The following is a 26,725-nucleotide window of genomic DNA, read 5'->3' on the forward strand; positions in this document are numbered from 1 at the left end:
TCAATTCTAAAATTTTTATTACTAAATATAACGTAATACAGATTAAATGAATTAAATAGTTTTTTTTTTTTTTTTTTTTTTTTTTTTTAATAAATTGAATTAATTACTGAAACTGCGACTTCTATGACTTTCAACAAATTATAAAGCAACAATTCAATTCTGATTATACATTTTATGGATTAATCTCTTAAGGTAGTTGTTGCGTGAAAGGCATTTCAACAGAAAATTATGAAATTTTTTTTATTGAAAGATAAATATATTAATAAATCACTAACAAAATTTCAGATCAATTGACCGCACCATTTTTGAGTAATTAATTTTCGAAATTGTGTCTTTTACACGTAGAGGTATAGAGATATGGTAAAGTTAGTATGAAATCTTTGGCCCACTCGAGTGGTACGCAAGATTTCATACTAACTTTACCATTTCTCTATACCTCTACGTATAAAAGACACAATTTCGAAAATTAATTACTCAAAAATGGTGCGGTCAATTGATCTGAAATTTTGGTAGTGAATTATTAATATATTTATCTTTCGATGAAAAAAATTTCATGACTTTCTGTTGAAATGCCTATCACGCAGCAACTACCTTAAATAGTGTCGAATGTTGATATTATAGGATTACTGTGTTTTCACTGCTTAATCTGTTAGGATACTGAAAAGTTTTAAAATTACGTATAGTACAGAGGTAAATTAAACTTTAAATGAAATTACGTTATTCGCACTTGTAACGTGTACGCAATAGGATTTGTATTTATATCGTTATAAAAGTTTAAATTGTGTTGAGTTGTTATTCAGTCGAATCGGGACAGAGATTTTCATGGAATATACAAAAAGGCCTTCATTGCGAGATACATAAAAATTTCTGTTTTGTAGAAAAAGTCATTAACATGTCATTGGAATATTTCTATAAAATTTGATACAGAATAAAAATAATAGTAAACATACACTTTTTTTTTTAATTATAAAAAACCATAAAAAAATAAATGTATAGTACAAAAAAAGACTAAATTTATTGATAATCTAATGCCACTGAAATTGAGACATTTGATCATTTTTATTTTTTTTTTTTTTTAAATAAATGATGACAAAAAAATTTATTATAAAAATTTCACAAGTAAAATTTGTAAAAAATTTCCTTGAGCTAATTGTTTTTCTTAAATAAAATTAAAAAAATACTCAAGTGTCTCAACAATAATTATTTAAAAAAACAATATCTTAATATTTATAGAAATTAAAATCTCATTGTCGGAAATGATATATTTTTATTATAAAAAAAAAAAAGTTTTTCCGCCAAAAAAGTTCGGAGTGACTGTAGGTAAGTAAAAAAAATTAACAGGATTACAAAATAACAACAACTGCTAAATGAATCAATTATTATTAAACAATTCAAAAAGATCTTATGTCGTGTCTTTAATTTTTATTATTTTATTACAAAAACCGCTTAAAAAGTAACAATGTAAATATCATTTTTTAATGGTTCAATACTACATCATTTTTCAACAATATTATTATTTTCAATTAGAGTCATTACCTGGACTTCCGAATTACATTGTACAGTCAATTATACGAAACAGCTTAAGTCGATACCAACCGAGAAAATTTCTAGTTTAAAAGCCAACTTCAGCCTTTTCGTTTAATTAAATCATTCGTGTAATGCGATTGCAAACCTGCTCTGTACTTCACGTCGTATGTTGTTGACTGTGTTTACAACTGGAACAGTTCGTCTTAAAAATTATTGTCAATAATAATTGATAATATTTATAATTAATAATGTCTGCGGCTGCAAGACCAACTTTTGATGGTGCACGAGGAGGACAGGGACGTGGTGAAAAAGATTTAAGTGCTATTTCAAAGCAATACAGTAGTCGTGACTTGCCATCACATACTAAATTGAAATACAGGTTAGTTTTATTGTTAATTATAAATTACAAATAATATGAGTTTTTTTTAATAATTTTAAGTTGCAATTATTAATAATTTGCTATTATATTAAAGTAAACAAGTTACTTATTTTATTTATATTTTTTTGTTCACTATTTGTGAATTGTTTTGTGATATGCTGACATTGACAGACATCTGATAATTTTTAAGATTTACATGAAAAAAAATTTATTAATCAAAAAAATTTCCACATGTAGGAATACAAAATAAGATTAAAGTTAACCGTCACTTGATCATTTTTTAATTTTATTTAACGAGCAAATTTGCTCCAAAAAATTATTTAAAAAAGATTGAATTTTCAATTTGTTCAAATTTCTATCAATTTTTTTTTCTATTTTTTTGCCATAATTTATTTGTTACAAAAATTATTAAATATTTGTTAAATTAATTTTTATATAAAAAAAAATTATTCACATTTTCTTAAAAAAATCTAATTTATAGTTTCATATATTCACTATCACTATTTTCTATAAAACTATGGATTGTGATTATAATAAAAATAAATTATATGTGCTTCTACTATTTTAAAGAGAGCATGGACAAGGTACAGTCGATGAACTACGTAACCGAGATTTTCGTCGCGAATTGGAGGAACGAGAAAAAGAAAAACCATCTGCGAACCGCCGTATGATAGAACCAGCTCGTGAAGCTGCTCCGTCTACGAAACGTCAAAAAATTGACCAAGCACCCGCGGCTAGCTTGGATGCTGATGACCCATTGGACGACGATGATTCTGATTCCGATAGCGACGAAGATGACACTGCGACTCTGCTTGCTGAGTTACAGCGAATTAAAAAAGAACGCGCAGCTGATCAAGCTAAAAAAGTAAACTAATGATAATTAAAATCTTTGAAATTAAGATAAATTTAGATTAGTGGAAAATAATATTGTCTGATTTATTTATAGGAATTAGAAAAACGTCAAGAAGAGGAAAGAATAAGAATGGAGAATATCTTATCAGGTAATCCTCTTCTAAATTATTCCTCTCAGGTTACAAGAACAGACATGAAAGTTCGTAGACGATGGGATGATGATGTCGTGTTTAAAAACTGTGCTCGCTCAGAACCTAAAAAGAAGCACGATGTTTTTGTCAACGATTCTTTGCGTAGTGAGTTTCATAAAAAGTTTATGGAAAAATATGTCAAATAATTAAAATTATTATTAATTATTAAATATTAATCATTGCTACAATTACATTGTATTTCAACTTAATTTATCTTGGACGATATGCCAATGAGTTTTAATTATTTAGAAATTTAGATTAATAATAAATATAATGTCATTTGTAAATAATAAAATTAATTTTTTATATTATTTTTTGTTTCACTAAAAAATGAAAACATATATATATACATATAAGTACTCCAATTATCTTATAAATGTTAGAAATTTACTGAAAAAATGAAAAATAAAACTTTCTTTAGTGTATGCCCTTTTGATTTTGAAAATTTCTTTTTCTTATTTTTAACACTTAAGCAGTTGATCTTGAATTTCCACTCTTTACGTGGAATGACTCGTAGGATCATTCAATCCTTTGCAGCTTACAGATGTACAACTGCTGCTTGAAGCGTCGATAATGTTTAACAATAACAAACTCGGTGCCGCGACTAGTCAACCGACGACATTTCAATCGAACGACAATTGAACCGAAAGACAAGCTCGGTTTGGATTTTCTTGTATTTTATGCGACAGAGGTAACCGCGCTATTGCTCTTGCAAGAGAACAACGATTCTAGATATCAATTCACTCCTTGCTTTCTCCTAAGCAAACAGCGTAGTGGGCGAACGGATAAATATTGAATTGTACTCGTATTTGACATCATGTGCAAAACCTTTCTCTTCCATTAGAATCCACACCACGTTTTCGTCATAACGTTGACGACAAAGAAATCCCGCAGATATGATGAAAAGTAGTTGATTAAATATAGTTAATAATAATAATAATAATATATCTATTGGAAAATTAAAAAAATATTCCAATAATTTATTTGAACTACATTTTTTACTTTTATACTAATCGCAAATTAATACAATTTTATGTATTATTACTACAAATAATTTCAAGTAGAAAATATATAATTTTTTTTTTATTCATAAAGTACTTCTGTCATCTAGATGGTGAAAGAAAGCTCTTTTTTGTTGTATGTGAATAAAAATAACTTCCAATTCGCAAAATGATTAAACAAAATGTTTTTAGAATAGGATATTTTATATCAATAAAAATATAAAGCTTCTGAGATTTTAAAACTACACTATGACCTTAATTGGATTAATATAACAATAGAGCGTAGGTTTTATTCAACAATGGAATTAAAAAAATCTTGCTTCAAAAGCGAGAACTTCGCTTAAATTAATGTGAAATATTAAATCATTTGAAATTTCATGATAAATAATGTAGTCAGAAAATCAACTAATTGATTTGTCAATTAGTTTGACGGGCTCTCCCTTAGACAGGGATGTAATCTAATTGGATCCATTTCATCTTAAACGAATGCAAATTCGTAATGCGTGTCTAGTAGATTGACATATATAACATAAAATTGAATTAAGGTAGGTGACCATCTTGTAAATTTAAAAATATTAATTTTTTTTATTGTATTTTCTCAATTATTCTACTTTTAAAAATCATCTCAAAAAATTCGAATTCTAACGTAGTGAAATTCGGAAAATATGCGCACGCTCTACATAACTCTTAACAGCGAATAAAAACGTTAAACATGTTTTTCTCGAAACTACTTTTTTTTCAAATGGCGGACAGTTAATCTCCGAAACTACTAAACCGATTTGAATGTTTTTGGTTTTGTTTTGTTCATTGAGATGTTTTGTAAACCAATCTACCATATTTTATCAAAAAAAGTTATAATTATAACATTCTTCTTTAGCAAAAAAATAGTGAAAAAGAGGGGTATCTTTTCTACTGTTTTTTTTTTTTTCAAATATCCGCCATATCTTTCTTATTTATTTATTTATTTTTTTTTCAGAAAATTGTGGTAGATTGTCTCGTAAGGGACCTTTTTTTTTTTGAAGATTCTGTGTTTTTTTACTCTTTATATTCACCAATCCTGAGATTATATGTCCACCGTGGGGCAGCATTTTTTTGAAGCCTCGACTTTAGCGTCTCCTGGGTAAATGTTAAAAATGAAATTAAAAAAAAAGTATTTTTGTATTTTATAAGCTACAAATAAAAGTTTTAAAAAATCATTAGTAATATCTTATACAGGGCCCGGAAAAAAAAAAATTATTGGAAATATTGTATTTTTTAGTCTTTCAAGGTCACCTACCTTAACATAAAGCATCATCAGCCACTCATAATTTTGATCGAGATAAAAATTTTTTAGAACATACTAAGACAAAAGACCCCATTAGTGGCGGGGATCCCATTACTGACACTTTCTTCGATTATGGACTTATTCAATTAATGAAATCATTAAATTCTATTATGAATATATTATTTCTAATCTTTAAGACCTTTAGATCAAAAAAATTTTCAATTTTTATTCCTAGTAGAACATTTTTTCATTGAAAGAAATAGGGGCTTAGAAGTGCCACTAATGGGATCTTTTACCTTATACATTATCAATTGTTTCTTATACCTTAAAGAAAGGACTATAATAAAACTATCAAATTGAATAAACATTGAAATTATAATTATTTTGATTTGTACACATAAAAGTTGTCATTATAAATTTAGGATCATACTAATGAGCAGTTATAGATATTAATTAAGCGTTTGAATAATCTATTCATTAAAATTGATAATATACTAATAAGTATCTGATAAGCTAACTATATAGATAGGTATTATATTGAAGGTATTTGTAAACTACATTGCTGTACCATAAAGCAAGAGATTATGCACATATTATTCCTTTACAAAGAGGGTATAGTAGAACTTATAATGAGATACTGTAGAATTAGAACAGATAGAAACATAAAGGCTTAAGTCTAGGTCATGGTTCGGGAGTGAAAGGATACGGAAAATGTAATAATAAGAGAAAAAGCAACAGCTTTCATTCAACTAAAATTTTAGGATAAAGCGCAGCCGTATAAACGGGATATATCTACATGATACATACTAATTAATCGATAAAATACCTGTTACTCTCTTGGAAGTGTAAACAAACAACAATTGCATATGAAGTAAAAAATGTTAGTGCTTATCAAAATGCTGTTTTTTTTTTAACTTTTTATTTGAGCAGTTTAAGATTTTTATATTTTTGAGGAGTTAATTAAAGTCTTTTAGTGCTACATACATGATATTCTATTAGTATAATAATAGTTTTATTAACTTTTGATAAAAATTATTGTATGATATATATTTTTAAAAAATAATTATACAGAAAATAGGTCAATTTTATTAATTATTTTTTGTTTTAACAAAAATAAAACAAGTTAATTTTAAAAGTAAATATTTAACAAATAGATGAGTTTACGATAGCGACAATTAAAAACTTTTTCGTACCTTTTGTTTATCGCTAGTCAATAATTTTGCATGTAAATATGTTTTTTCCAATGAATAATGAAAAAAACTACAAAACTTTATTATTTTATTTATGTCCTTGCAATGTACCTCAATTCTATACCTAGTGATTGCACCGGAAGTCTATTGAATACAATATATTATTGTATTTTCAGAAACGACATTCTATCGTTTGTAAGCTTTAATTTTCAAAAGGATCTAAAATTGAAAGGGTGAAATTTACATGCTGTTGAGGATTTATTAATTATACGATGAGAAATGATATATATGAAAACTCAACATGACAACAAATAGTTTTAATAGTAATATACTAAAAAAAATGATAAATAAGTGGCAATTAAAAAAATTCATCCTATATTTATAAGTATATTATTGTTTGTTATTGTATTAAGTTTTCAATAAGTGGTATCAAACAAACTTAAAATTTCTTCAATAGATAGTGTAAGTGAAATATTACATCGAGCACTTACATTACAAACTCTAATAAGGGGCTTTAATAATTCTATTTTATCGTATATAGTATTTGTTGCCATCAACGTAATTCGATTGCTAGTACACTTAATAAACATTTTAACTAAAATCTCACTAAATAGAATTTCAGCTCCAAGACGGTGTATACATTTAAATAATAAAAATTAAATAAAAAAAACCTTTATTAAAATTCATTTGTCAACATCAGTATTTAAGAGATAAAAATCGTTATCTCTATTTTAATTAATTAATAAATGTATTTAATTATTTTTCAAAAGCTTCAATGCTGAAATCTTTTCCTTTTCTCATTCAAAATACTGTTTGATTTGTCCTGAAATAACTTTGATTTGCATTATTTGGAAAATAAAAAAATTAATTGGTTGAGTAATGATAAGCGAATATTCTGTACCTTCGGTTTACTTAAATGCCTTGCTCACTATTAATATGTTTATATATATATTAGGGTGCTTTTTTTTTTTCAACTATTCTTTTTTTTCAGTTCCATCGTGAAATTTTGCTGCAAGTATCAAAAAAAAAATACCCTGAAAGTTTAGGCCCTTAATATTAATATTAAGACCTTGACCCAGGCTTTTAAAGATTTCCCCATAAAAAAACACAGAAATTTTGATTTTTTTATGTTTAAATTTCTATAGCTCAGTGGCATTTCATAGCATTGCTTCGACTGTGGACAGGTTTTTTCAGAATTGAATGCTCTACAAAAGTGTCCATTGCGGCCAAGCCGTAACTCGAATCGGCGAAGTAGTAATTTAACATGAGAATAGATCCTACCTTAGGAGGCTCTATTTGGGCTCTAAATTTCGACTCGGGTAAATATCTCCGAAAATATTGATTTTAGCGACTTGATGCTTAGAACCTTTTTTATAGGAAATTGAATGCTCTACAAGTTTGTCATTTACATTTTTTCTGTAGCTCTTGTCATTCACGAGATAAATGCGAAAAAACGCGAATTTCATGGAAAAATCAAATTTAGAGGCCTGTACTACCTCGCCGATTCGAGTTACGGCTTAGCCGCAATGGACACTTTTGTAGAGCATTCAATTCTGAAAAAACCCGTCCACGGTCGAAGCAATGCTATGAAATGCCACTGAGCTATAGAAATTTAAACATAAAAAAATCAAAATTTCTGTGTTTTTTTAAGGGGAAATCTTTAAACGCCTGGGTCGAGGTCTTAATATTAATATTAAGGGTCCAAACTTTCAGGGTATTTTTTTTTGGGTACTTGCAACAAAATTTCACGATGGGACTGAAAAAAAAAAAATAGTTGAAAAAAAAAAAGCACCCTAATATATATATATATATATATATATATATATCTGATAAATATTATCATATAAGCCGATATAGCGTTAATGTGGATTTACTTGCTCATTATCAAGAGGAAGAGCTTATAGTCTTCCTTTGTGTAATAATTGCCATCTATAATGAAGACTTTGACAAATTTATTTTTTAATGATGACCCAACGAATCGGCATTTTTTTTTTTTTTGAATTTTTCAAACGAAGGATGGACTAATTAAGAAAGAAAAAGATCTTACAGTGATGCTTTTTGCGGTACTTCAAAAGGCTGTCTCCTTTTAATATTCGTATTTTCTTTGCTGTCTCACTTGTACGTAAACAACTGCTATACAATAGGTAGCATTGAATACAACGCCGGCGCGCCAATTTCTACGTTGCGCAGATAACTGATTTTTGACGAAGATGAGACTCTCATCACGAGAGATGAGTACGGAAAATTCAACAGTTTGAAAGCGACAGCAGCGGAAGCTAGAATGAAACTCGCTTCAAGCCAAATGATACAAATAACATTCAATCAATTAAAATTTTGTCATTAAATTATAGTAGTCGATTTTTCTTTAAGAACATTAATAGTCTTTTTTTAATATTTGTTTATTTGTAGTGTAACATCTTTATCACAATGATCTTATTTATAATTATTATAGTTACTGTTTTAATCATAAAATTTCCGCGCCGGAGTCCATTCGGTAGAAACTGTAAGTAAATGATTTTTTTTAAATTATTAAATCAGGAAATCATATTCTATTTACATAAGTATTAAGAAAAATAAGTAACAAGTAAAGAATATACACTGTAAAAAATTTGCGAAGTAATTTCAGAATGAATGCAGAGTAGATGATTTTCGATTGATTTACTTCCTCCGGAAGTTGAATTCACTCAGAGACAGATATAAGTTAAATTATTGATAAAATTCAGTTCGTGTAGTGAATTTTGTATTTTTTTTTCTTTATTGAATAAAAATAAAAAAATATTTATTGCTCGAATAAAAATTATAAAATGTGTACTTAGAGATTTTAAAAGTTGAAATGAAAAAAAAACTTTTTAAATTTCTGTAAAAATTTGAATTTTTAGAATTTTTTATACTGATGGTGAAAAATATTTTTTCTGCAAATTTTAAATCTTTTCCAAAATTTAGTTTTTTTTTTTTTAATTTTATTTTTTATAATTTTCTATCCTGACAAAAAATTGTTTTTAAAAATTAAAATTTTTTTTTTTAATTTGAATTTCGTTAAAAACGGTTTTTTTTTTTTTTTTTGAATGCGTGATTATTTTTTTCTATGTTATCTGAGATTGAATTTTAAAAAGTATTAATGTTTATATAATTTTCACATACACGTATCAAAATATATCTGAAAAAAATTGTGGAATATTTAACGAAAAATTTATTTTTAAAAATGATTAAAACTAAAAACGGATTTATTATATTATACAATTCGTTTGTTTATTTAATTTGTAGGCTTATAAATATTGTTGAAATGAATTACAATAAAATTAATAATTCAACATCGGAAATTTCTCTAAATTTCAATAATTCAACATCATCAAAAAATAATTATTTTCATCCTTCATCATCAAATAGCAAAAGTACTTTGAATTCATTAGAAATAGCATCAGATGAAGATTATAATTATTATTTTTTATCACTACGTCCAGAATTTGATGAAAATTCGGCAAACGATGATCAAAAGCCAATTTTAAGCTCTTCTTCAGAAAGCAACGAATTTGTTTCTCGTAAAAAACAAAGTATATCAGGTAGCTATGTGACTATTATTTAAAAAACAAAATTGTTATTGTAAATAGCTTTATCTATTAAATTGATTAAAAATACTTCATCCACAATAGGTCTTTTAAAATATTGCAAGAAAAAAACGATAAATCGATACTATCGTATCATTAATTGGAAACCCAAAAAATTTCATATTTTTCGGTCAAAATCATCGTAATTTTACTATATACTGTCAAGGTCTATTAGATATAATGTAAAAACTTTACTTTTGTGCTGATATTATTTCTGTTGATCAAAATTAATATTTAATATTTTCGACTTTGAACTAAAAAATTCCAAAGACAATTATAGGTAAGTGACTAAATTACGTGATTTAATTATTATACTCAGGTACTTTGGTCATACTTGCATTCTAGTTTCAGTTATAGAAATTTATCGACTAATATTTATTATTGAGAAAAAAAATATGACCACTGCTACGAAAAAGGATCCGACTCTGAAAATATGTAATTAAATGTGAATAATTGTATTGTTAAATCAAATAATAATCAAAAATACGTTTCTTTCGTGTTGCTATGTGATATGAATTAATTTAATTATACTGCTAGTGTGTCATCAGATATTTCAAGTGAGTTTTCAAGTATGAAGTATGATTAATAATTTTGTGCGTATTCTGAGCTTTAGTATACCATAATTATTTTTTATTTTTATGGAACTTGAAATAGCGTAGAAGAAAGCTAAAAAGTTTTAAAAACAATTTAAGAAGAAGATGAAAAAATGATTGAAAAATTCGATCAACAAGTCAATTCATCTCAAGGTTCCAATTCTGCTTTTTCAAATTAATGTACTTACAGTAAGTAATGGCTGATTGATTATCATTTATTTATAATTATTTCTGATAACAGATTGCTCGGTTGTATTAAATTATTGTATACAATTATGTTGAAGCCAGTTGTATCATATCAATCTCATGACGATGAAATCATATTGTTCATAAAAAAATAAAATCATAACTTCATACAATCATTATTCATTGTTTCAAAAGATTTTATGTTTTCTTTAATTAATTGTGAAAATAAAATTGATAATTTGTTTGAAAAAAAAAAAACTTTATGGACAATATTTTAAACGTTAAAATCAAAAGGATGTATCAACAATGAAGATTCTACTTTTGAAGATTCACACAACCCCAAATTTAATTGCAGCAACTCGACACGAAATTAAAAGTCATCATAAGCTATCCAATTATCAACCGGATTACCAGAACGTGGAAAAATCAGTGATATAGTTGAAGAAATCATAGCTACTCAGATAAATAAGACATTATTTTTTCATTTATTTATTGATTAATAAGTAGCTTATTTTGCATGTTTTTTCAGAAAAGTACGGAAATCAGTTTTTTACTTTCCGGTTAATTGTAGATATATTGTTTCTTACCAATCATAACCATTTCGCTCCATTTTAATTTAAGTAGATATATTTTTTTACGTAATTTTTAACTTCTCGCTAAGAAAGTCAATGATGATTTGTCCGAAAGTTATTGTAGCTTAAATAGTTTGAAAAAGCTTTTTATTAAGTACAAACTAGACGTTTGAGCTCGAAGAGCTCAAAAACGTCGTAACAGCTTAAATTTGCAGCGCTTTGCATTTAAAATTAGCGGGAAGTTGCAAGGATGGCCTGTAGGGTCAACCCTTTACTAATTTTTTTAGATAATTAGAATGTAGAAATAGTTTTTCCAACCTACTTTATGATTGGAATAATGTCTAAAAAAAAAAACTTTTTTTTAGAGATATCATCCAAACGCGAAAAGCAAAGAAGCAGCAAATTGATCATTAAATTGAAGCTGTTAAAAAATCCCAATTCTATAATCTATATCAATACTGAAAACGTGTTGTCTTCAAAATTGAAAATACTACTATATAGGTATGGATTCAATTTTTTTGATTATACTCGTTATATAATTAAAAATTTGTTCTTTTATAACTTAAGATAATTTGACTTAGAAGCAATTTATGTCGACCTAGATTAGCTAGCTTAAGGTAAGAGAATTTAGAAGAAGGGATATTGAATTTATTCTCTATGTATTCTATCCATTGTAATATCATGTTTATTATAAATTTCGAATAAATCTCATTACGGTATTTGTCCTCACGGTGCTTCTGAAAAATTTGGTGATTTTTCAACTCAGCGGTCAAAGTTAACAGAATCATGTGATAGATAAAGGGCGAATTGAAATTACATTTACACAAGCTTCTACTTATCTATATTGTAAATATTTTACTGAGAATATGATAGAAACATATACGACATAACGCCGTTTTATAATTATAGAATCAAAATTTTCCAGAAATTTAAAAATCACTCTCGTGTATGACTATATATACGTAGTTCGTTTTTTCCGGGAGAGCTGAAGTTTGTCCATGTGGGTCAAGGTTAACTAAATGATCTGACCTATATGAAAGACAAGCTATAACTACATTTGCGTCCCCTTCAATCCCCCTATGATGTAAACCATTTGCTGAGACAATTTAATATATAAAAGCGTCCGATCCCGCGAAAATCAGCAATTCTTGAATCTACTATAGATTCAAACAAAATTAATTCAACATAACTTTGTGAACTTATTAATATAGTTTAAGAAGTATTAAGGATAAATCAAATGTCAAATTAAGTAATGAACAATAGAGTTACGATGTTTCACTTAAATGAATGACGCAAAGTAAACGCGATTAGAAATTGATATGGAAAACAATTAATTCAGAAAGTTTTTATTTCAATGATTTATTTTCACTAATTGCTCAGCGATCTTCGACGATGAATACAATGATTGGAAATTGTACCTCAATACTTTTGTAATTTAATATCTTACTCATTTAAAGTACGACAAAACTTCAGTTATAGGAAAGTATTGTCCAATTAATTAACAAAACTGTATAAAGTTTTTTTTCAGAGCATTAAATTTAATAAGCAAGAATATTTTATGGAACTACATAATATATATTGTACATACAAAGGGAAAAAGAAAACAATATTTGAATCCAAATATAATTATTATTGTATATAACAATTAAAATATATACATATGATATAGCAACCATCAATTTAAATGCGATTATTGTTCTATTTAAATGATCATAATGATACTCACATATTATTACTTTCCAGATTAATGATTGAATTGAAGGAAAAATTAGTAATTTTGTCAGCATTTAAAGTAATTACTCGACTATAATGTGAAATTTTGAAAAAATTGATTTTTTTTTAATTTTCTGATAGTTAATGTTTCTAAGAATACCATAATAAAATTTTAAGTATGTATTTTTTTCAGTACATTTTTCTCGATACAATAACTCTCCATTTTGTCAATTGCATGTAAATTTCAATTTTGGCAGGCCAAAATTCATCATATTTTTTAGCAAAATTTATAACTTTTTTTTCAACTCCACCGTTTTTTTTTTTTAGTTTCATTTTTTTTTATTCTGGGTCATTGTATGAGAAATATCTTCTAGTTTAAATAGTAAATTTTTATTTTATTTCAATTATATTGAATATTTTATTTTATTTTTTATTATTATTAAATGAAACTAATTACAGTTTTGAATAAGACTGTAAAATAAGAATATCACGATGGTTTGGTTGGAGTAGTGGATATGCATACGCCATCTTTTACCATTGTCTAGCCCCTTTGTTGAAAAATTAATTTATTTTAAAGACACACCAAAAATTTAATTGATTAATTTTTATAAGAAGCTTGTTTGTCAAAATAAAGTTAGTTTATTATATATTTAGATTCTTAAATATTTTGGAGTAATAAGGTCAAGAAATAAAAGATAAGCATTACAATTATGGAAACTATTCGAAAAAGTGTGACCAGGATGAGACGTTTCTTCAGAAGGAATTTTTCTTCAAGGCGTACTACAAGAGAGGTAAATAAAGATAATGAGAACCCACAATTGAATGATCGCTCGAAAAATTCAAATTTAGCAGGTAATTTATAAACTATCTTTCATTTTTATCCTCTAATAATTTAATGAAAGTCTACAAAAATTAACAATGAAGTATTATTTTTAAAACCAAAAATTTTTTTTAAAGCTTCAACCGAGACGGCTCGGAAAATGGAAAAAAAGGAAGCTATTAAATCTAATAAACCTTACTACTTATGGAAAGATGAGATAAGAAAATCACGAAGACGCAAGGCCGATGTAAACGGTAGATATTTTATTATGATAATGATAATAATGATGTTGACTGATTTTACTTTTATTACTTTGCTAAATATTTATTAATACTTATCACTTATGTGTTTTCTGTTAACAGACGTTCCGTACTATTATGAGTTCCCGAGACAAAATTAGTCTGTATAATCATATATCGTCCCGTTTCTGTGTAAACCTAGTATCTACAAAATCCTAATTTAAAATTCATACTCTTTATTTATCACCTTAAAAAAATTAAACATGATTTTTGCTATCTGTATCGATACCTTGTTGTTATTGTCAATGTCATGTAGATACGAGTTTTCTCATCAAATACCATAATAATTTTTTTGCAGATACGAGGTTTTGAAACAAAAAAAATTTTTTTTTTCTATAAGATCATTGGCGAAAAATTTTGTTATGCAAGGCTTTCAATTCATTATTATTTTAAATTTATTAACTAAAACAAATTTATTCGATTTTGATTTAATATGTTATAAATCATGCGGTTACTATTTATAATATTATTTAGTTATTTTTAACTTCCCGCTAAGAAAATCGAAGATCTTCAAAAATCGGGAGGTTATTGGTTTCACCCCCTTTTGTAAAAATTGAGTTTTTACTAGATCTCGACGTTTCAAGGTCTCAGGAAGCTTCCCTGACCACCCCCGCGATGGTGTGTGTGTGTGTGTGTGTGTGTGTGTGTGTGTGTGTGTGTGTGTGTGTGTGTGTGTGTGTGTGTGTGTGTGTGTGTGTGTGTGGATGTGTGTAAACCTCTCATAACTTTTGAACGGCTTGACCGATTTCATCGCACTTGGTGCCATTTGGAAAGGCTTGACTGAACTTAGATTTTGAATACAAGTTGGACCGATTCAGACCGGTAGATTTTGAGAAATCTAAAAAAAACTACGAAAAAAAATTTTTTTAAATGTGGTTTTTTTTGGAATAACTTTTAAGCGGCTCTACCGATTAATTCCAAAAACTAATCAGCTCTTAACATCAAAAAACCACGTCGATCGCGGCCAGCCCAGTCAAAATCGGTTGATTCGTTCGTGAGTTATCGTTGACGAAATAAAACCGAAAAAAGTGTTTTTTCGAAATTACTCCGAAATTCGTAGTTTGATCGAATTAAACTCAAAGATTCTTTAATAATTTTCATAATTTTAGTTTTATAAAGTTAGATTGTGATAAGTTAAAATGTTGTTTTCTTGTTGACTCTCAGTTCACTAATTTGAATTTAAAAATAAATGATTATTTATTATTTTCTTTAATTGTAGTTCCAATACATATTTTGTACTTTATTTCATGAATATAATAATTTATATATATAAATTAAAGTTTTTAGCGCCTAGCGGTCAAGTGACTAGTAGATCTAAATTCAAGCCAACGGATGGACATTCCATCTTCAATATTGGTCGAGAGACATATTCTCTCTTTACATAATTTCGATGAGGATCCACCGAACTTGAATACTAGTGAAGCTGAAAGCTTTTGTGGTATCTGTTCGAGTTATAAAGATGTTAATTAAATGAAATAAATGAAAGAAGGCATTACAAGGTAATGTGTTTGTGTGTGTGTGTTTTCGTGCGTGTGCGTGTCTGTGTGTGTATGTGTGTCTGTTCGTTTCTGAAAACGCGCACATACACAAAAGTGTGTGTAAGAAGCGTAAATGGGACCGAGCAACCTACGAGATACGCTTTGGATATCGCTAATGCCTTCGGTAAAATAGCAGTCGAAAAAAGTCGAGAAAAGTTTGAAAAAAATCGAGAAAATTTTCAAAAAAAATTGAAATTTTTTTTTTTTTTTTTTCTTCAAATTTCTTCAACAGTTAATCTCTTTGATCAAAAAATTAAGATTTTTGAGAAAAATAGTATTTTTCTTACCTAGGGTAGGAAAATAAGAAATGTTTCAGATTACATGTAATTGTTGACCGAGGCGAAGCCGAGGTCGACAAACATGTGATCTGAGGCTTTCTTATTTCCTGCCCGTGGTGAGAATACTATTTTTCTCCTCGACGGAGGCGGAAAGCAGCATTTTCGTTTAGCGCAGCGGGCGGAAAATTGACGCTTTCCGCCCGGAGGGGAGAAAAAATTTTTTTCATCGAAAAAATGAATAAAAATCGCAAAATTGCTCATAATGGTGATTTTTGCGAAATCAAAGAATTTGAAGCTTCGGGGCACTATGAAAAAAAAATCGCAGCGCTTTGAATTTTTTAGAGACTTTAGGAAACAATTTGAGGTTAAAAAATTACCGACGATATCCTTCGTTCATCCATTTTATCCAAAGTTATACCAAGTTATCCAAATATCCTTAATTATGTGAATTTTTCTCTTTTTTCCAGTCTGAGTTTTCAATTCAAAAAAAATTTTTTTTTCCAAAGCCGTTTACAGTTTCTTATAGAGAATATCGTGTAGTTTTTAAAAATTTCCTTAGATTTTCTATACGATCATTATTCTCAGAGTTATTGATTATTAAAGTTAAAAAGAACTTTTTTGCTTTGATTGACGATAACTCCGCGGCGAATCATCGTACATGCTTTTTGATTCCGTCAAATTAAAGAGTATTAAATTATCTAAACAAGCTTTCGAAAAAAACAATGAAAAAAATTTTTTAGAAGCCCGTAGACCTTTTTTTAGATGAGAAAAAATTTGGAAAAATTTTTCTTCGGTAGTTTTCTTAGGATTTATCCAGACCTGGACATGACAAAAATTTTTCATGGTCATGTCTGAAAACTAGACACTTGGAGCTACAATTTTCTTTTTTTATTTTTTCTGTACGACCATTTTTCTCGGAGTTACAGCTTGTTGAAAATCACCCAAAAATTTGGAATTTTCTTTATATCCCTTAATTTTTGTGACTAGTGTAGAATTCGAAAAACTGCGTCAAATGCCGCCAACCGCGTGAAAACCGGTTCATTCATTGAAAAGTTATTGCGGGTTGAAAATTCAAGAATTAGTATTTTATTAAACTTCTAGCTGACATATGAGCTCGGAGAGCTCAAAATGATATGAAAATTATATTTTTGAGTCCGAGGAGCTCAAAAACGTAATAAGTGCAATTCTGAGTGCTCAACTACGGAATTAGCGGGAAGTTACAGGAATGGCCTTTACAGCTCGTTGAAAATCACCCACAAATTTGGAATTTTTTTATATCCCTTAATTTGTGTGACTAGTGTATAATAAACTTTTGAACACAAATTGATCAGATCGGAAATTCCGGTGTAATTCGAAAAAATCACTTTTTTTCGATTTTTTTCTTCAACGTAACTCACGAACAAATCACCCGATTTTGACCGGACTGGTGGCGATTGAAGTGGTTTTTTTAGGTTAAGAGCTGATGAGTTTTTGGAATTGATCGGTAAAAACATCGCGGGAGTAGTCAGGGAAGCTTCCTAGGACTTCAGAACGTCGAGATCTGATGAAAACTCGATTTTTAAAAATCGGGGTAAAACCAATAACTACTCAATTTTTGAAAATTTTCAATTTTTTTTAGCGGGAAGTTAAAGAAATTTTATCCAATCTCTTAATGGTAATTATTTTCTGTTATGATAAAAAGTATAAAAAGTGTAATATTTTATCTATATGGTTACCATCCTAGATAATAATGAATATTATTTGAGGATGGTAGTAAATAGAAAAAGTGTACAAGGAAGGGGGGATCAAAACGGGATAGGAAGAGGCTAAATTTAGTGAAAAACTTTTTTTTCTGCAACATATTATTTACATGATTAAAAATAAATTTGATCTTTATCATCAATTTTAAGTGCATGAGATCTGAAATACTAATAATTTTCTATTAAAAAAAATCATTTTTTAACAACATTTTTTAGCCGAGTAAATTTTTTTGCTTGACTCAAGATAATCAGTTTTTTCAAAATGATTTTCCTGGTACATGATTTTTCTCTTGAATCAACTTTTCTACCATCAGTGTAGAAGAATTCGATATATTTAAACTGAACTCTACGAAAGTAGCTATCGGTGTAGTCATTCTAGAACATTTTTTCTTTAGTTGAAAAAATTTAGCTCAAGAAAATGTTTGCTTTGTCTTAAATAATTTATATCGCCATTAACATTTTCTTAAAACAAGGATAATATTTTACCTGGAAGTTCAATATTTTGCTTGCATCTTCTTTGAACTTGACGTTAGTATTTGTCTATAAAATAATTATGTTGAGGTTGGTAAAGATCCGTATAAATAAACATTTCCTTAAGTGCACCGTTTTGCCTCTCCCCTCCCCTTATTAATGTCATATAGAAATGTATGTTTTAAATAAATCTACATGCATACAAAATTTAATGGGTTTTTCTACTTTGAGAGAAAAAAATATTACTATTAAGAAAATTTTTTTTACACAGAACATTAATTTTTGTTAATTATTGAGAATATATTTTTTTGTCTGAAGAAAATATATTCTCTGAAGAAAATATCGTCTGAAGAAAAAATTTCCTCAAAAATATTAAACATTGGGAGAAAAATTTACCTTAGTAGGATAATAATTTTCGAGTTAAAAAATTATTCGATATTTGAAAGCAACGATTTTTGAGATTTTATTTTATTTATAGGAATTTCCTAATACGTTTTTTTTTTAATTTTTTTTTTGTTTTTTTTTTCATCACTACTTATTAATTAAAATAATAAGTAACTTTAGTTCGTCAGTCTGATATCAATCAATGAAGCCTCAAAGATGTATAATATCGATGCTGATCTCAATTTCTCCAATAGTTAATAAGTGAAATTAGCTAGCGGCTGGGGAATACATTGCACCGCGGAGCAATAGTAGCCGCTGAGAACGAAGGAAGCCGAACAGAAACAGACTAAGTGTACTCATCGTATAAGGTATACTGTTTGGTGGGAGGAAGAATCAGTTTGAAAGTGTGAGTCGCGAGAGACGAACACAATATTTTGACGTCTTTTTTTATCCATCATGAGTAGATCGTGGATATGTGACTCGGTATTTATAATCTTATTAATCATTCAAACTGGTAAGACAAATCATCAATCGATAAGTTAATCCATCGATGCATATTTTGACTATACTCTATTAATCTAATTCATGCTTGATTCTATTTATTTTATTTCTATACTAAATTGATTTAGAATCTTTTGAATTTATCTTATAAGGGAAAGGTCCAGCAGCACCGGAAGTTTCACTTCCTTTCTTATACACAAGTGAAAATATAAATTCCATGTGCAAAACGTTTCTCTCGTGATCTTTTGTTCCGCATGTTTCATATAATAATATTATATTATTGTATCAAGTTATTTTTATTTTGTTTTTTTCCTTCATAACCATAATCAATTATTATTTATTTAAATATTTTTCCCGCCTATTTTATTTAAAAAGTGTACAAATAATTTGAAACCATGTAGTCAATATGTAATTTATATAATCAATCGATTACTTTCTCTACCTGTTATTTATAATTAAAAATTTTTTTTCCTAGCTCACGGGTCATCCATCAAGGCACCGTGTATTGAGGACAGTAAATTTTATAGAAATCCAAATACATTAGCTCACAATGTATGGTCACCAAATGAATGTGCCAAATATTATTTATGTTTAGGTAAATATTTAATTACATACAAAATTTTATTCGTTTAACAAAAAATCAGTTACCAATAGTTGGAAAAATAAAAAATTTCATGACAAAGTTCGATTTTTTAAATTATAATTAAAACTATTTTTATGCTGTTACAAAACTAATACTTTCTTTGTAATTTTTTTTCTTTTTTTTTTTTTCGATATAATTATACGTATTTTAAGTGCAGGAAATTTCTCACAATTGTTTGTAAAAACACTTTCTCAGCATACTACTATATTAATGTATATATTTAGAGAATCACTATTCAATACAATGAAGAATTATACGCAATCTAATTTATTACAGACAATGAGGTATTTGAGTTTAAATGCTCAGAGGGTCTTCTATTTGATATCACAAGGCAGATATGCGACTTCAAAGCTAATGTAGAAAACTGCGACGTAACATCAGGTATTTACCTTTGTATCGTTTAATTTAATTAAGCTTCACTCGAAAAAATTTTTTCACACTCGAAGCTTATGAATCGTTCATCAATAAAAACAGAAAATAATTAGTTAAAATTTAATTAAAATTCCTCCAGAGCGCCAACCACCTAAGCCATTATTAGAAAAGGGTGATTGTAAAGACAGCACACTAGCTTGTGGAGACGGTACTTGTCTTCCTAGTTCTTATTTTTGCGATGGAAGTGTCGACTGTACTGACGGTTCTGATGAGGGCTGGTGTGGTAAATTTTTTTCTTCTATAATTTTTATTGTAAATAGAACAGTTGTATAATGTTTTTTATTTTAAAAATTTCTAAATTATTTTTTTTTAGATGGACGTCCTGATAAAAATTCAGCGACAAATTGCAATCCACAAAAATGTCATTTACCCGAATGCTGGTGTTCTTACGACGGAAAACAGATACCGAATAATTTAACTCATACCGAAGTGCCACAAATGATAATGATAACATTTAATGATGCCGTTAATTCAGAAAATTTTGATTTCTACAATAGTAAGTTTCATCGATGCTCATATTTTTTTAATTGGCTATTCCGTTCATTTTATTTTTTATATCGTTTTTAGAGTTTTTTAATGACAAACGAAAAAATCCGAATGGATGTCCCATACGAGGAACATTCTACGTAAGCCATCAGTACACTAATTACAAAGATGTTCAGTACCTTTGGAATAAAGGTCACGAAATAGCTGCTCATTCAGTAACGTAAGTCTATCTTCATTAATAAGTTCTGGAGAAAAAAATATTTAAACGTTTGATCTATCCAAAAATCTATACTAATAAATGGAGAGCCGGTTTTTTTTTGTCCGGTTATACTGCGAAAACTATTGAACCGATCGGAATAATACTAATACCATAAGATGCAGCGTGTTTCGAAGAAGGTTTTAGTATATGATATGGTGGTGATTACTTATCCGGAACCTATATTTTTTTGACTTAGAAATAATGAATTTTTATTGTAACTAAATTTATTCTATTCGATTGTTATTTTTTTAAAATACATTTTTTAATTCTATTGGTTATGTTTATATACTAGGCAGATGTCTTCACTTATGAGATCTGCTATTTCTTTAACTGAAACTTTCAATACTCATTACAAATTTTTTTTTTTATATTAATTATTATTCATTTTTGTAAGAAAGACACGGGAATGTTATAATGATTGCGAATTAAAAGTTACAATGAATATTAGCTAGAATAATTATATGGATAAAAGGTGCATGCCAATTCGACAGAATTTGGAACTTGTGCAAGTCAAAACAATACTCTAATTAAATTTCAAGTCTAGATCTAAAAATGCAATTCTATAAAGCGCCCAGCGGGGCGGGCGAGTAACAGCTAGTAAATAATAATTTATCATGTAATTACTATTGCATAGAAATTTGGTTATTAAAATCATTTTTATTTTATTATTAAATAGACACCGCGGACCAGAAGAGTGGTGGTCACTGAATGCTACAATAGAAGACTGGTTTGACGAAATGGTAGGCGTTGCAAATATCATTAATAGATACGGCGGGGTGAGAATAGAAGATATAAAAGGATTAAGAGCGCCGTTTTTGCGTGTCGGCTGGAATCGACAATTTTTGATGATGTCAGAGTTCGGGTTTGTTTATGACGCATCTATCGTTGCTCCATTCTCTGATCCACCTTTGTGGCCATACACACTAGATTACAAAATACCGCATCAATGCGGGAGTACGGGTCAAATGTGCCCGACAAGATCGTACCCAGGATTATGGGAATTGCCATTAAATCAACTTCTCTCTGGAGTATGTAAATATTTTTAGTTTTATTTTTTATCAATAACTGCTATGATTTTTCCGTAGTCAATAACAAAATTTTTTTTAAGGAGTACACCTGTAGTATGGTAGATGATTGTCCAATAAGTTTGTCAGGAGAAGAAATTTACAACATGTTAATGTTAAATTTTAAAAGACATTACGTGAGTAATCGAGCACCGATTGGTTTACATTTTAATCCAATGTGGTTTCGTAATCCGACAAGCACTTATGCTTTCAGTGTGAGTATAAATTTGTTAACAAAAATAGAATAAACATTATTATTATTATTATTATTATTATTATTAATTCTTTGGTGTCGTGATTGTTTTTAGAAATTTATAGACGACTTGCTGCAATTACCGGATGTCTATTTCGTAACAGGTAATCAAGTTATTGATTGGATGAAAAATCCTACGCCTGTTACAGATTTGACGGATTTTGAACCGTGGCTGTGTGAAAAAAAATTCAAGCCCCATGAAATTGCATGCGAGTTTCCAAGTTCTTGTAAATTGCCGAGCCGTGTTTTGAAATCATACAGATACTTAAACACGTGTTTCGACTGCCCAAAACAATATCCATGGTTAAGAAATGAATTTGGCGCTGAATGAAATATGGACCTTTATAAGTATTGATTGATTCACTATAAATCATAACACGAGTATTTTATCTTTTCTTTAAATTATATCAGAAAATTTATTTACAGAAATTGTATGTTAGATGTTGTAATTTGTTTGCTGTAGATTGTACATATGTTTTTTTTTATTTTAAATTATTTTTAAAAAATAATGACAATTATCGCATGTTACTGTTTTTAAATTTGTTTATGTAGATTTAAGACTGAAACTTTTGTTTAAATTTTAGTCATATCAAAAAAAATATATTGATCTTAATTATAATTAAATAATTTGCCGATTTTAAATTAAGTTTTATTGACAGAATAGTTTATACCTTAAATAAGGATTATTTTTTTATTATGATAATACCTCGAATATTTAAAAAATAAACCAAAGAATATTTATCGATTATTATAGAAAAATCAACATTCTATTAATATTTCACTTTTAATTAGCAAAAATAAAAAAAAAATTTTTTTTCACTTAAATATTGAAAAAATAGGTAAGTTATAGATTATTTGTAATCGTATATTGGAAAATAGAGTAAATTACAAGTTTAACTATCTTGTTGTATGAATGGATTTGGTATAGACTCCATTCCATCAACAGGGCAAATAAGTACAACAGAAGTACCTCTACATACAACTAATCCCAGCATTCTGGTGTCCTGGTTAAGCTTGTAAGGATCGTCAGGGTCTGAAAAGAAATTCAATTCAATAATTTGTAAGTACAACTGAATAAACAAATATTTGTTTATTCGTCAAATTATTTGTAAGGTAATTTATAATTTAATAAAAATACCTCGTAGATACTCGGTGGTATTGTCAAGAACGAGATTCAACAATGGATCGTAGCCTTTCAAGATACCAGCAGCTTCTCTTCCACCAGCAAATTTAACTCGTATATTTTTCTCAAGGTATTTTGACAAGTCTAAAATACTTTCTTTCCTCTTTTTTTCCTTGTGATCTGCGTTTTGTTGCTGAAAATAAAATTATAGAATTCATAAATATTAATTTTATTTGGAGGTTATCACGCGTCTTTTCGATACAAATTTACTTTAAAGTAATCGAGTATTTAAATTCAAAGTTACTTTTTATTTAATTTAACTTATTAAAATATATGAGTTGACAATTGTGTAATTAATTTATTTTCAATACTTACAGACATATTTTATGAATTCTGATACTTATTTGTTTTCTTAGGTTAATCGTCTTATGCGGCTTTGCATTGTTATTATTATTTTACAAACGGGTAGAAATTTCCTATTATGTCACTTGGAGCAGCACTGAAGTATATAAAAGTTTTCGCGCAAATTTCAAAATACCTCGTTGGTTTTAAATTAAGATGATTATTTATCAGCGCATATAAAATTTTACATATAAAATAACTTAATTAAAATACTTTTCAAAACAAATTATAAGAAGAATTTGTTTTTTATTTGAGCGTAACTTTTTTTTTACTTTTCAAATTTCTTATCTCGTATGATTAAAAACGACAGAACAAATATCAGGAGTGATACCCGTACACAGAAAGAAAGGTTCACTTGAGCCAACAAAATATTTGTCTTCATAATTATTTACTTGGGCGAAAAAAAAATTTTTTTTTGACACAAGAAATTTCACTTATTCCAACAAATCAATTCCCTTGCTTCAAGAAATACGTTTCTTGATCCAAGACAATTTATTTAAGTCAAGAAAATTTTCGTGTTTTGAGAAAATTTCTCTCTTGCTCCAAAAAATTAAGTTCTTGACAGAAGTAAATTTTCTTGTCTTGAGAAAATTTTTCTCTTGCTCCAAAAAATTAAATGTCTTGATAGCAAATTTTCATAAATATTTCTATTGACTAACATGTCAAATGGGAAGATAAAATAATATTGAATCATTTTTTTTCATTCAATATGTATAATTGCGCGCTAAAATAATCTAAAATGGGTATCAAATATTCAAGAGAAAAATTTTCTCAAGATGAGAATAGTATATTACACATCTAGGGCAGTAAATAAGAAATGTCTCAGATCACATGTAATTGTTGTCCGAGGCGAAGCCGAGGTCAATAAACATGTGATCTGAGACATTTCTTATTTTACTGCCCTAGATGTGTAATATACTATTTCTTCATACCTCGGTCGAAAGTGCGTACTTTCCTCCCTAATGGCAGGAATGAAAGTTTAACATTTACTCCCTGTGAGAAGTATACGCGCGCTCTCTATAACAGCAGGAGGAAAAAATTTCTCATGCGTAATTACACTCGCAACTAGGGACTATTTATTCTGTCGCTATAAAAAATTGTTAACCGCTGTCATTTCTGTTGTTACCTTCAACCTTAATAATAATTATTAATGTTGTTTTGTCGTCTGTTAATTTAATATCAAAGTACTATTAAAGTTAATTCAATACTTCTACCAATAAACCATCGTCAGAATGCTTATCTACAAATTTAAATTTGAATAATCAAATTATGAATTATCAAAACCTTATATTTAGTGGAGATACGATTTTTAAATGCTCTAATATCAAGTTTGAAAACTGTGTATTTTATGGAAGTATTATTAATAATTGTAATCATTCAATTGAAAATGAAAACGATAAAAAAAAACGCAATAAGAGTTTTTAGCTTATAATATGTTTTGTTTTATAAATTTTATAATAACTAATATAATTTGTTAAACTAATGAAAATGAATACATCTTTGATAAAATGAAATTAATTTATTACACTGAGAAAAAAAAATACTTTTACTCAATTAACAATTTCTTGGTACAAAAAATTCGATGACGATCAAATATTCTATTATTATTAATTATTAATTTCTGAAGAGAAGAGCATCAATCAATATTCATCTTTGAATAATAGATAAACAAGAGAATAGCTTTATTTAAATTAAGTGAAAATTATTTCAATCAATTTAACTAGTTCTTGAGCTAAAATATATATTATTGAAAATTTTCAAGAACATGAATTCTTGTATCAAGAAAATTTTCTTAATAAAAGTATTTTTTTTTCTCAGTGTATTAAAAAATATGACCAGATTTAACTCAAGAAAATTTTCTTAGACCAAGAATAATTTTTTAGCTCAAGAATTTATTCTCTTGACTCAAGAAAATCATTTTCTTCAAAATGGTATTCTTGGTTCAAGAGTTCGGGTCTTGAGTCAAGTCAATTTTTTTATCAGTGTATACACTACACGGCTCAAAAGAAATCTCGTTCCTGCTCGTCATTATGACCTCGGCTTCGCCTCGGGCATAATGACGCGCAGGGCCGAAAATTCAACTTTCGGCCCTCGTAGTGTTGTAATATACTATTTCTCAGCTGAAGTAGGTGGCGTTGCTTCCCTAAAGTATCTAAAAATCTTGATCAAATATAAAAATTTCTTGTATCAAGTATTTATGATAATTTGAATTAAGAAAAAATTACTTCCACCAAGAATAGAATTTCAAGAAAAATTTTTACTTCGGCCAAGACAACTTCGGTCTTCCTTCGGGCGACCGAAAATTTACTTGAGCCAAGAATTTTGTTCTCCAGTCAAGAAATCTTTCTTTCTGTGTATTTATAACTTTCCACATATCAAAGGTTTTTTTCAAAGAGTTTACGCGCGTACTCATTGTTACAATTTTTTTAGCACCTTTATCTTTCTATAACGGCTAACATACAATTTAATTACACAAAATTTTCCTTTGTCTACATGTAATCCCCGTAAGAGGAAGTGTCTGCACACTTACCGGCTCGGAGTAGGTTGACGCGGTGAGTTAATTCATCACTTTATATGTAATTGACCGAATTTTATTTTCAATTAATATTAACATATATTCTTAATTTTTTATCGCTTTAAATTATTATTTTAATGTACCAATGAAGTCTGTGAAATCTGTTTATTTTTTATCTCACGTATTTATAATCATATCCATCAAAAGAGGATACTGTTATATAAATCATCCAAATAAATCTGACGATATTATCATACTGCACTGAAAAAAAAAAAAAAAATAAAAATTACGTCCAGATAAGGATTTCTTGACTTCTTTACTCAAGAATTTGTTAAAATAAATAATTTTATTATAAAAGGATATAAATGATTTTTATGTTTTTATTGTAATAAGCAAACAAACAAATACCTTCACTTGAATGAAATAAAAATTATTTAAGTTAATT

The 26,725-nt window shown here is 27.9% G+C and overlaps 3 protein-coding genes and 1 long non-coding RNA gene across 6 annotated transcripts; 3 read left to right on the forward strand and 1 right to left on the reverse strand.

Annotated features, from left to right (window-relative positions):
* The first annotated feature begins 1,658 nt into the window (after positions 1 to 1,658).
* On the forward strand, positions 1,659 to 3,223 carry LOC123269606 (protein CWC15 homolog). Its single transcript, XM_044735441.1, has 3 exons — positions 1,659 to 1,906; positions 2,477 to 2,771; positions 2,853 to 3,223. Exons 1-3 carry the CDS (start codon positions 1,776 to 1,778, stop codon positions 3,093 to 3,095), a joined length of 669 nt encoding a protein of 222 aa, XP_044591376.1. The 5' UTR covers positions 1,659 to 1,775; the 3' UTR covers positions 3,096 to 3,223.
* Positions 3,224 to 8,629: 5,406 nt separating this feature from the next.
* LOC123261116 lies at positions 8,630 to 14,543 on the forward strand. 3 transcript variants are annotated; one of them, XR_006508613.1, is made up of 9 exons: positions 8,630 to 8,907; positions 9,669 to 9,964; positions 10,055 to 10,289; positions 10,355 to 10,566; positions 10,669 to 10,791; positions 11,726 to 11,861; positions 13,728 to 13,925; positions 14,031 to 14,147; positions 14,256 to 14,543. It is a non-coding gene; the product is annotated as an uncharacterized LOC123261116 (long non-coding RNA). The 3 variants fall into 3 exon arrangements; XR_006508612.1 differs by having other exon boundaries at positions 8,631 to 8,907; positions 9,866 to 9,964; positions 10,664 to 10,791; XR_006508611.1 differs by having other exon boundaries at positions 8,631 to 8,907; positions 9,866 to 9,964.
* Positions 14,544 to 18,759: 4,216 nt separating this feature from the next.
* Positions 18,760 to 22,727, forward strand: LOC123266911 (chitin deacetylase 1). Its single transcript, XM_044731362.1, has 9 exons — positions 18,760 to 19,116; positions 19,579 to 19,698; positions 20,023 to 20,127; positions 20,258 to 20,401; positions 20,492 to 20,674; positions 20,746 to 20,884; positions 21,600 to 21,951; positions 22,032 to 22,202; positions 22,296 to 22,727. The coding sequence occupies exons 1-9, from the start codon at positions 19,059 to 19,061 to the stop codon at positions 22,569 to 22,571; spliced, it is 1,548 nt and encodes a 515-aa protein (XP_044587297.1). The 5' UTR covers positions 18,760 to 19,058; the 3' UTR covers positions 22,572 to 22,727.
* A 364-nt stretch (positions 22,728 to 23,091) lies between these two features.
* LOC123266932 (U6 snRNA-associated Sm-like protein LSm7) lies at positions 23,092 to 23,896 on the reverse strand. Its single transcript, XM_044731372.1, has 3 exons — positions 23,739 to 23,896; positions 23,379 to 23,556; positions 23,092 to 23,273 (listed from the first exon to the last, which is right to left on the reverse strand). Exons 1-3 carry the CDS (start codon positions 23,742 to 23,744, stop codon positions 23,134 to 23,136), a joined length of 324 nt encoding a protein of 107 aa, XP_044587307.1. The 5' UTR covers positions 23,745 to 23,896; the 3' UTR covers positions 23,092 to 23,133.
* Positions 23,897 to 26,725: the final 2,829 nt, after the last annotated feature.

This window comes from Cotesia glomerata, linkage group LG1 (genome assembly GCF_020080835.1).
Source record: "Cotesia glomerata isolate CgM1 linkage group LG1, MPM_Cglom_v2.3, whole genome shotgun sequence".
NCBI classification, from domain to species: Eukaryota; Metazoa; Arthropoda; class Insecta; order Hymenoptera; family Braconidae; genus Cotesia; species Cotesia glomerata.